Here is a 12212-nt window from a genome sequence, read left to right as displayed (position 1 = left end):
TGGGATTGTGGGAAGGGACGAGGGAGGGACTTCCCTGGCGCGAATCCCGCCGTTGGATCGTCGCCCACCGCACAGCTCGCAAAGGACGCAGAATGCCGTCATTTTCGCCTGCACAGTTCTCAAAGCGACTGGTGGGGTGATCCAACGGTGGATTAATGCGAACGAGAGATACCAACCCGTCCGAGTGGCAAGGGTGGGTGGGAGTTTTACGTGGAAATGTGATCCTCTCCACCGCACGGCACGGTATATTATCTTCTTGGAGACGCTGCGTTCTTCTTCTTTTTTTCTCTTTCTCTTTTTCTTTTTTTGATTAAGGAAAAAAAAAAAAAAAAAAGAAAGATGAACGGACAAGCCCGCTCCCATGTAGCAACCTTCACGAGCAGAAATAACTGTATGTTGGGCACCCCGGCTGGTTTTACTCATACCCTTCCCATCCGTGGGCTCGACTCGATTACCCCTAAGTGTTCCAACACGAACCCTCCGTGTAAGTACACCACCGAGGCTACCAGGGGATCAATAAGCTCTTCCAGACTCCGTATCCAAGCAGAGAGCATCCGGTCTCCACAATTTAATCGATGCTCGTGCGTTTCGAACTTGGAACTATTTGGTTAGAAGTAAGGCCCAGTTCCACTGAGCTACCACCTCAACGGCGTAGTTCTACTCCATTTGGCGAGCAAAAATTACTCGTATTTTATTAGTACAGAATGTTACTGAGATTTGTAACGAAGTATGCTCAAGCGCAGATAAAATCAGTCATCCTATCTTTTTTTATGGACTTTTGACTGTTCAAAATATTTGGAGTTTCTACTTTACTCAAACAGCCTCTCATTTAGTGTTCTTCACCTAGGATTTCCCACCCTCGAGCTTACTCAAGGTCAATTTTGGACGGAGGCACAAGGGAAAGTGCAAATTTTATCATCCGAGACCCGAACTCTAGAGTTGTGGTAGTAGGCGGCTGCCAATTATTCGACAATTCGGTTTCCAAAGCAGAGTTGAGGACTGGCTGTGTGGGTTTTTGACATGCGGGGCGAGTACTACAAGTCAGCTCGGTTATCCTGGAGGGTGACTCGGTCATGGTGATCAGTTGGATCCAGAGGGTCTTAGGGGGTGGGCTTGGACCACCCTCTGCTTCCAAACATTTAGATGATGGCGAGGAATGGTGAGGTCCTACAGGCCAAGTATATTTTTAGAGAGACTAACGGTGCTGCGAATTGAGTAGCTGCTTATGTAGCTAGTTATTTTGGGAGCACCTTGTGGGCCAATGAGAGGTAGTTGCCTTGAGCATTTAATGATCTTTTGCCTTCTGATTTTATTGGGTGTATTTGTATACGTATTGTATGATAAGTCCTTCGAAGCAAAAAAAGAAAAAAAGAAAAAAGAAAAACGAAGCCTTATTGTATTTTTTTAAAAAATAAAATTTAGAAAATAAATGATGGGGCAGTGATGGATGATGTGGCACTATAGACACGAAGGTTGATGCCACGTGCCTGAGGGATGGGAGGATGGAGGAGAGAGTATAAAGCAGAGGGGAAGGACGGAGAAGAAAGAAGAAACTAAGAAGTTTGTTGAATTAGTGATGGCAAGAAGGTAGTCAAGTTCTCAATGAAAAATATTTAGAATTTAATAACTAGCACTGGGGAGTTGAGGTCATGTTGAAAGTAGGTTTGATGGATGGTTGTGATCCCGCCGAAGAAAATTGTTCGGAGCAATGAGTGAACTTTAAAAAAACTTATATTTTTAAAGCTTATTTATTTTTTTATCTTTTTTTAAAATTATTTTCCAGGGACATGGGGGGAGAAAATAAATATCAAAAAATGGATACACATAAAGAAAAGAAAGAGAGATATTTAAAGAGTCTGCATAAGTGTTTTTTTTTTTGACATCAAATTCATTGAGGTCAAGAATCATAGATCTAACCTTTAGGGGGCGTTTGGTAACCCCAGCAGGATCACCACGGTGATCTAATATCTCCGGTAATCTGAATGCTGGGATGATTTGATCTCTAATAATGTAAGATCAATAAGTTTGGTAGGCCATGGTCCGGTGATTAAAAATTTCTGGATATCCATAAGTAACTTGTTTGGTATGGTACGAGGATCCAAAATCACTGACAATATAATACCGCAAATATCCCTGATATATCTTAGATGGATTTTTTATGTGTTTTTAATTCTCATGAATTAAAAATGTAAGGCAATATGCTAATTTTTATAATAGCTTCATAATTTTGTCATATATTCTACTTTTAGTAGCTCTTATCATATATTTATTAATCATATAAAATATGTTATAATAAAATATTAATATATTTATCAATATATTAATTATTAATATATTCTATAAAAATATACTTATTACTCCTATAAATTATTAATCTTATAGAAATATGTTATTTTTCATTATAGAATTAATATTTTATTTATACTTATAATAGATTTTCTTAATACTAATAATTATTTTGATTAGAAAAACTAGGTAAATAGGAGTAATATAGTAATATATTAAATATTTTTATTATATAAATATAAAATATAATAATATATTTCTACTATAATTTTTTCTTCAATAATAATAGCATAATAATATGATTAGTAATATATTATAATATAATTTATATCATTAATATAATATATAATATCAACATAATATTATATATATATATAATTGACATAATATATTGATGGTATACTGATATATCAATTTTGCTGCTAACTTGAAGAATATTTTTGTTTTTAATTTTCAACCCAAGATCACTGCCCTGGGGTGATCTTGGATTCCTGACTTCAAGGACGGGTATCCCATCACCAAGTTGGGGGATGATTTGAGGAGTGGAGGTGATTTAAGATCACCGTGGTGCAACCAAACGCGGTGATCTCATCACCTCCATCCACATCACCCTTGATCCTGGGACGATTACCCCATACCAAACGCCCCCTTAAGAGTTTCTATAATAGTTGCATATAAAATGTCTAGATATTTGAGATAGACTCGATCTGGTCAAGTGGATCTTCAATAAGACTCGGTCAAATTTAGATTAGATGATAGATATTTTGTATCAATAATTTGGGTTGTTGGATATGATCTCCTATATTTAAATAGCTTACACAGAAAAAAAAAAAAATGAAAATCACTTGATGCATATATTAGGAAGCCTCCAAATTACATAATTTTTGGTATATAAGTATTTTAAAAGTAGTAGATTATATCTAATAATTACTCGAATCATCAATGTAAGATCTCAATCATGCCATTTATATTTGTTCGGAGAGTAAAGATTCACTTGATTGAATCTTATTTTATCTCTTCTTTTTAATTTAGTAAATAATAATTAAATTGAATAAATTATAAATCGATACAGAGGCCTAAAACGAAGTAGGTGGATGTGTTAAAGAACCTTCAACAAAAGCTTCATTGAATTTTCCACCAAAAAAAAAACTTCATTGAATTGATCTCCGACACAAACTGCTATATATCATGTGCATGCTTCTGATTCCAAAAATATATCATCAATACACTTTTAAGAAACATGATTATATTTTAAGAAATGGCATAGACCAATAGTAATGAAGTTTTGACATGTCTATTTATTCTTTTCATTGTCTAAGTATTTTTTTAATGTTTTTGAAAGTGTGGTTTGCATAATTTTTAAATTGAAGCTTCTTTCCAAAAGCTATTTTCAGTTTTTTAAAAAAACTGAAACAGTTTTTTCAAAATTTTTAACGAATACCATTTTTTATCTAAAAGTATTTTTGAAAGATCAGAAGGTATATTTTGGCCATCTAAAAGCTAGCCCAAACGGGATCTTAGTATCCATAGACCATGGGTTGTTTCGCAAGTCGCTTTAGAAAAAAAAAAAAAAAAAAAATCTAGCTTGGATGGTCGGTGCTCTGATATAAGTCAAGGAGGCATCATTGTGTGAGCTAATTGGTAAGCGGTGGTCCAAACTTTTTTTAAAAGCGTGTCGCGTGGCGTTGAGTAATTATAATCCCGCATGCTGCCTTCCATAATAGAGAATGCCTTCTTGCTGCCACGTGGGCTCAATGCGGCGGCAACCGTCCGCATGTGCTGCGGCCGTGGGCCGGGGTTCTTTATGCGCAATCCGGCGTGCTTCTACCTTGGTGCGATGGAAATTTCAATTTCGAAAAAATTAAATTTTAAAACGGAGCTTTATCCCTTTCTACCTTTTTTGGTGGTTTCAAAAGCTTTATTTTTTTAATATTATATTAATATATAAAAAAATTGTTTTTATATAAATTTTATTTTATTATTTTTTTGGTACAAACTACAACGCCGCTCACATAGCTTTAGCGCAGCCAACAGAGTTAAGAAGAAAGAGATACCGTACTGTAGATGTGGAGGGGTAGCTAAGTGACATGTCTAAAGGACCTTTTTTAAGTATTGAGCAGGTATACATAAACGGTCTGAAAGATACCATAATTTCTTACATGCCTGTGAATATCACTGAATAGCGAGGTGTCCATCCCTCTGCCGATCCTCGTTCCATATCCACCTGATCACCATGGTTGAATCTCTTTCGAAGAAATAAATTTTATTCTTGGAAGCATATGGTGGATCTCAAAAAAATTCGGTTGGTAGCTGCTCGTGTGTGTTTCTGATTTTCTTATAATAATTTTCAAAAATATAAAATTGTGAGTTAGATTTTTTTTTTTCTTATTTTAAGAGAGAACTAGCGTCCAGCATGTGGATTTGCCAATGCAATTATGGATGGAGTGTCAAGTAATGGTTGAGAGGATGGATAAAAGCTGGTAGGTAGCAGATGGAGCTCCTTGAAACTAATCCTTGGACCAATGGAAGGTGCAAGATCCATGGGATGTTAAGATTAAGAATCAAAATGTTTATTTTTTGAAAAAAATTAAAATTTTGGTGGGTTATTAAGTTTTCAAACAGTGAATTATTAGGTTTCTCGTTTGTAACGAGCATAACAAAAATAAATAGTGGAGTCCGTAGTTGAGTTCAAGTCCAACTCGCCAATGTGTCACTCAGCAAGGAAAAAAAAAAAAAAGAAAAAAAGAGAAAGCTCATGTCAACAAATTAAACAGAAGGGTCATTTTTATATCAATTAAAGAAGAAAACTGAAGTCAAATATCTTGGATGGAGTCACACTTCCGGAGTTCTCATCATCATAGTATTATAATGCTTGTGATGTGAGCAGTGGACAAGACATCTCACCAAAAAAGGTTATTAATTTAGAGAGAGAGATATCAAGTGCTAAAATTGGGTGTGGAGGGTACAACGACTGTTTGATAATTACTGTAGAGAAAGAAGGTATAACTTGGTTGCAAGAGTTTTTATTATAATAGTAGAAATATAAATAGATAAGTTACAGACCAGATGTGAACTTGATATTGGATGGCCAAGGGACATTTGTCACCCATGACGAACTCGATGGCTTTCTTCTTTTCCCTTGTAGCTAAGGGCTGAACATAGAGTTGAACCCAAGGGACCCAATTGGGAGTTGAACCCAAGGGACCCAATTGGGATAGTTGAGCTCAAAGAATGCAAACTCAGTTAAGTACTGAATTATTTATTTATCCATATATCCATTATGTATCGAGTTAAGTCGGGTTGGATTAGGGTTGAGTTAAAGGTCAACCCTAACCAAGATTACTTGAAGTTGGGCTGAGATTACCCTAGCTCAACCCAATTTAAATGGGTTTACTGGTGATTACATGTTAAACTCAACCCAAGTTTGCACATAGCACTTATCTCTATAGAAAAGGTCCCAAATTTAAACTTTATAGCAAATAATTCCAAAAATAGGCAGAGTGTGTATTAAAAATAGTGCATGGTGCCTAAATTTTAGAGTTTGAAGTGTTCTTCGTGACTGAATTTTTGAATTTTTGTTAAACTATGAGGTTTTCTAAAATATTGATCGTAATTTTTATATTATATTATCAATTGAAGTTGGGAATATGTTGTAAATATTATATCCGTCATAGTTGTTCATCAAGATACTATTAAATTTAGTTAATAAAATTTACTTAAGGATGATATTTTGTAGAGGGTAAAAGAGTAGAAAAACAATTTTATTTTTTCTCTAAACTTCTTTTTTCAACCACCTTATTTACAAAACAACCGAAGCATATATGATATTTAATTTTTTAAACAAAAATCTGTTTTAAATAATCTGTCAAACTAATCCTCAAGCATCTGCATGATACCAAATTTTAAATGAAGATCTAAACAAGCAAACAAATAAATGAATATTTTATTTTTATTTTATAATTCTTTACAATAGTTTGCCTTGCCACCAAGCCCCAAATCGATCTCCCCTGTTTCAAAACTCCCATGGACTTGGAAGCGGCGAAGCGGTCGCTGGGGGCGGTCGCTGGATCCCCTCAAAATTCTACGACTCTTTCGTCCTCCATGGCCTCCGCGTGGACCTCGTCGAGCCCGGCCGACTCCTCTGCTCCGTGACCGTCCCTCCATCGTAAGCCCCATCGCCGCCTCCTTCCCCGGAAACTCCCCTCTCCATCTCCCATTCTTCTCCTATATAATCCCCCTCGTTCTTTGCGTCATATCTTCATACAGAACGCGGGCAACTTTCTACACGGCGGCGCCACCGCTTCCCCGGTGGATTTGGTCGGCTCCGCGGGGGCTCCGATCGGGGGTGCCCCGCTGGAGATCGGCATCGCCTACTTGGATGCCGCCTTTGTCCGTGTGCGTTCATTCTTTTAGTTAAAAACTCATATCTTCAGCTTCGGAAAACATGTTAATTTCCAAAACTAAGCATCTCTAGCAATAACAATAGAAAACATTGACATTGTACAACAAAGAATCTACTGTCAGACTTAGATATACTTGAAATTAAATAAAAAGACAAGCTTAACTACGGAACAGTCTTGTCGTCCATAGAACCTTCGTTGCCATAACATTCAATGACAAAAGTATTTTCGCCATGAAAACAAAAATCACTTTCATAGCATAAAATAACTTTGTGACAAAAGTAGATGTGCTATTTTTTTTCACGTTTTTGACAAAATATCTTGTCGCAATTTATGGAGGTATTAGCAACAATTCTAATTTCATCACAAAATGCTAAGTATTTGATGACATGTTATGGTCGAAGATTTTTATCGAAGGAGCTTTGAATACAAATTTGGCGATGAGTTTTTTTTTTTCATTGTCAAATGCTTTTATAGCTGAAGTATAGCTTGTTGTGTTTGCTTTGTATAAACCTTGCTCTAGCCCAAGGATATTATTACCAAATAACCCGCAATATCAAGTAAATTGTAAAATAATTAAATATTTTGTCTTCCTACATAGTTGTTTAATCAATATCTTGTAATACATACTCAAATTTATATCGAAAAAGGTTGCTAGGTCGAATGTTAGCCTTCTTCACAATCTTACACTCAGTTTTATTGTGTCACATAAACACTTCACCAAGTACAAGTATTAAAGAAAAAGTTTTGTCAACTACATTTCTCTCTCTCTCTCTCTCTCTCTCTCTCGCATATGCGCACTCGCCACATGCACACATGAGCAAAGGCTTCTGCTCTCCAAGATCAGTAGGTTTTCTTTTGCTTCTTGCTTAGGAAAAACATTTATCATAGTGTTCATTTTCTGAAAAGTAGTTTTTTGCATCAAGGCGATCTTCTCCTTCCATGATCTTTATCAAAAAAAAAAGGGAACACATACTTTTAATTAATTTAGTTTGCTTATATCATCCAAAATATTTAAGGTGCAGTAACTAGATTGAAACTTATGGAATTGTGCTTAGATTTCTTAGAAAATGCTGCTCTTGCAGCCTAGTTTTTTTTTTTAACACAAACGTCAGATCTTCTTCATTTCTCTCAATGATAGACCCATTATTATTATCTTTAAATAATTTTTTTATTGATATCATTCTCTGTTTTCTGTACTTTTGACTGTCAGATGAGAATGAACCTTTGTCATCATCTACCAACCAGACCTATTTAAGTCAGATATAAACAAATCAGTGTGGAAATCTCAATTCCCTATATATTTTATCATGGTTCAGTCTCATCTGCTGAACAATAACAATACAATTACAGAGGAAGACCAGCCTGGCATTTAAAAATGGCTCATTAAACAAAGTTCTGCTATGAACATTCCTATGATTGTTGGGGGTTCTTCACATGGCTGATCTTTGTATTTTGTGTTCAAGTTTGACAAGTGCCACTCAGAAGGACACATTTTTTCTTCCTCATTCGAGAAATATCGTAGTTCCTTGTCCTAAACCTCATCAGTCATGGACCTAGGCTAAATAATTTTGCCTTAATTAATTTCTTTTTGGGATACAACACATCTCATGACCGACAAAGTCATCAGTAATCCTCTTGCGAACATTGGGCCGCCACAAGTAGGCAGACATCAGATGTTGAATAAAAGATAGCTCTTTTGTTATTAAATCGCATTGGTGGGTATAGTGGACCAAAGTATAATACCCAACATAATCATGTATATGGTCCTTCTGTTAAATTCATTTCAGAAGTTTTCTAATCGTAGTTATTGTTTAACTAATGTGAAGCAAAGCAGCAGTGAGAAAACACAAGAACGTATACTGTTGAGATACATTTAAGGTTTTTTTTTCCCTGAAGCTCAAGCTATTAATTGTCGAAAAAAAATCTGAAGCCATAGAAGAGTTGAGTTGGCACTTGCACTTGATTAAAACCTATGACGATTTTATTGAAACACTAATTCCGATTTATATTGATTACTGATGCAAATTAAAGCTGTACAGATGGGCAGCAATAAAACCTTTACTGCTTATTTCAGAACAGTTGCAACACAATTTGGTGCTGTGATTTAACTTCCTTTTAGCTACCATGGCACTCTTCAAGATCTCATACATGGACTCAGTAACCGTCAACTTACTTTTCTAACTTTTTGTTGTGACTTTCTCTTGGAAGAATGAGTTTTCTGAACCACAAATAGCTTCTTCAACACCCTCAGCATCTCCCCCAAGCTAAGCTTTTTGTGGTGAAGCACACGTCTGCTCTTCGACACACCTAATGCCGGCAGCCAGCAGAGCTCGACTGCTCCATGCTGCTCCTTTTCAGTTAACAAACCTTTTGCAGCAGCCGCTGATCCTTTCAAATTCTTCTCCACAATGCCTTCTTTTCGATTATGCGAGGCCTGATAGAGCTCATCATTAAAGCCCTCCCATAGCATGTCCATCCTCTCCTGGTAGTCGATAGAAGTGTCGCCGCAGTCGCTGAATGATGGAGAATTTGGCCTGTGATTCCTTTTAAATGTGTTGGTGATATTGGAAGCAGCTCCTTCTGCCATGGAGAAGCTTCTTCGGAGATTGGTGGTCTTTGTGTCGGGGGAGAGGAACCATAAGGAGGAGGTGGTGATGGAGGGGAAGGGGAGCTGGCAGAAGGAATCTTGGTCTGCGGCAATGGTGGGGAAGCTGAAATCATCCATCCTTAGTTCTGTTCTTCCTCTCTCTCTCTCTCTCTCTCTCTCTCTCTCTCTCTCTCTCTTTTGGTCTCTTATTATAGGATGCAATGAGGTGTTGGGTTCTTGACTTTTGGAGTTTCTGAAGCTTCTGAAAAAAAAAAAGTGATGGTGAGAAGTGGGCTCCGTTGGTTCTTGGTGTCAAGAGATTCTTTCAGGGTGGTTGGCCACCTCATCCATCACCTCCGGATTGAGCGGTAGGGAAAAGAGGAGAGTTTTTCTGGTTTGTTTGTGCATTTGGTTAAAAGGGCGTTCAGGTGGTCATGACTCATGAGGCAAAAAAAATAAAAAAAATATATTTTTTTGGCATGAATATTCTTCTAAAAATTTAAATTTACATGAATATTCTCTTCAAATTTATATTTATTTCTATACTTTCTGTTTTTGCACAAATATCCTTAATTTAACCGTTTTTCTAACACCATTAATAAAAACCATATTTATTTTAACTAAAAATAAAATAGAATTTTAAAATTACATTTTTTTTGTCCTCCATCACGATCTCTTTATAAATATTTTTTTTTGCACATCTATTCATTAAAATTATTTAAGTTATTTTAATTTGAAATCGTTAATTTTTTAACAACGTTAGATAGCGTGAGTATATATACAAAAATAAGAAAAAAAGGGGTAGAATAGCAAAACAAGTATTTTACGATGATATACATACAAATATCAATATTGAGAGGGTATTCATGTAAAAATTGATATTTAAGAAGGTATTCATGCAAAAAAATTCTAACAAGATTGGTCAGTTTTGACATTAGATGTACTTAAACAAAAAAAAGGAAGAAAGAAAGGATATCTGTTCACAAATGTAGTGTTTTCTTCAGTAATAGACCCAAGGTGGCACTTTGATAGAGGAGGTGTTGCGTTTAAATCATATTGGGCCCCTAAAAGATTAGTCAGGTTAGCTTTGATGTATTGATTCAAGTGGGTCCAATAGGTTTGGCAGTTTGATTTTAATATGCATGGGTTATTGTATTGTGAATTAAGTTAGGTGGACCCAATTTGGTTCAGAAATGTAACGAAACCAAGAGTGCTCCATGGAGCATAATGTCAACATGAGAACCCAAAATCTCTTTGGTAGATCCAAATCCAAATCCAAACCTAATTAAAATTCCATCTGCGATCGAAACATAGACATCAGATATTTAACAAATTAATTATCTAAAACTTTTGTTAAATATTAATAGTATATTATTCAATTATTACCTTTATTATTTTAGCATCCATGCGATCAAAAACATGAAGCATGAAAAGATCCTGAAATAGTCGAGCTTGATATAAATATCAAATCATAACAAGTATTTGGTGAACAAGGTTGGTTAGAATTTGGCCACTCTCTATTTGATCTTATTTCTTTTATGAATAAAAGAAAAAAAAATTGATACCTACACATAGAAAGTAGAAACATGTGCATAAGTACATATTTAAATATTTATGTGAATGTTTGTATGTATATCTAATAATTTTTGATTTCGATGTCCTGGGTATAGATTTACTTAAATCTAAATCCAACCAAGTATGACTTCAAGTCTAATGTTGAAACCTAGACCCAAGTGATAGCTTATTGAGTTTAGTTTTCATAACCAGAACCTATGTCTTGGGTTGGTTCTCATCAGGTTAGGGATTACCGGCCTCCATTATCACCCCTACCATTCACGAGAGAGGTGCCATCCATCAAATTGAGCTAACGTTTGTTGGCAAAATATACAAAACAAAAAATAGAAAAGATAATATTGAATATAATCCAAATTTAAAGCTTTTTTTATTAGATATTCAGGACATCAAAAGATGGCAGAAATTTTTGTCTGATTCAGAAACTAGGAGTGTCAATCTAGGTGGGCCCGGTTAGACATAGGTTAGGTCGGATGTGGGTTGGGTGGGTCAAAAGTTTATCAATCCTACCTATTTATTAAATAGGTTAAAAATTCAAATCCAAATCCAACTTGTTTATTAAAAAGGTAATCCATCCAACCAGCATAACTAGTTGGCTAAATGGGTCAAATTAAGTTAAACAAATTAATCGAATTTCTAAGGGATTAAATAGATTTAAATTGTCTCAACAGATCATACAAGCAGAAACATATTAAGTGGGTTTTAAATAGGTTAAACATATCAGGTCGTGAATCTACCTAATTACTAAACAAGTCAAAATAGAATAAACAGATTAAATGTCTAAACATGAACACGACTTGTTTAATAAATAGATATAGGTATATTGATCTGTTTATTGACGAGGTCTATTTATGTCAAACTCAAACCTACTTAAAGCAGGATGTTTGTGGGTTAGGTTGACGAAATGTGTCTAAATTACAATCCCTCGTAGTGATTCAATCCACGCAGGTATAATGATCTCGATGAATCTATGACATGAGCAAGTTAACTAATAAAGCAATATATTTTCTGATGGCAACTAATAAAGCAATATAAAATAATATATATCTAAACATCATCGGAAAACAAAAATCAAAATATAATATCAAAGAAATACAAAGAAATCTATGAAAGAGAATTAAGTCAAATAGAAGCCTGTCCAAATATCAGAGTGAGTAGGATTAAACCAAGAACTCTTCTATCCGTAGCAGGAGACTTTTACCAACCTAGCTTCTTCAATCAATTCTGAGCTCACTTCATCATATTGATGGTCCTATCGTTTTTATGGATGCCAGGATTGAATCTGTGCAATCTCAAGTGTATCTTATGTTTGCGTAAGCTGATTTTTGGATTGAAAATAAACTATTCAAAATCTGATATGGCAT

The 12212-nt window shown here is 35.3% G+C and overlaps 2 protein-coding genes across 2 annotated transcripts; one reads left to right on the top strand and one right to left on the bottom strand.

Moving 5' to 3' along the window:
- Positions 1 to 4740: 4740 nt before the first annotated feature.
- Positions 4741 to 8847, top strand: LOC120109008. Its single transcript, XM_039122742.1, has 3 exons — positions 4741 to 4766; positions 6260 to 6453; positions 6548 to 8847. Exons 1-3 carry the CDS (start codon positions 4741 to 4743, stop codon positions 6697 to 6699), a joined length of 372 nt encoding a protein of 123 aa, XP_038978670.1. The 3' UTR covers positions 6700 to 8847.
- Positions 8730 to 9744, bottom strand: LOC103722219. The gene has a single exon (XM_008812693.4). The coding sequence runs from the start codon at positions 9412 to 9414 to the stop codon at positions 8854 to 8856; it is 561 nt and encodes a 186-aa protein (XP_008810915.2). The 5' UTR covers positions 9415 to 9744; the 3' UTR covers positions 8730 to 8853.
- Positions 9745 to 12212: the final 2468 nt, after the last annotated feature.

This window comes from Phoenix dactylifera, unplaced genomic scaffold, assembly GCF_009389715.1.
Source record: "Phoenix dactylifera cultivar Barhee BC4 unplaced genomic scaffold, palm_55x_up_171113_PBpolish2nd_filt_p 001712F, whole genome shotgun sequence".
Lineage (NCBI taxonomy): Eukaryota > Viridiplantae > Streptophyta > Magnoliopsida > Arecales > Arecaceae > Phoenix > Phoenix dactylifera.
The sequence above is the reverse complement of the archived record's forward strand: the minus strand, read 5'-3'. Positions and strand labels throughout refer to the sequence as shown.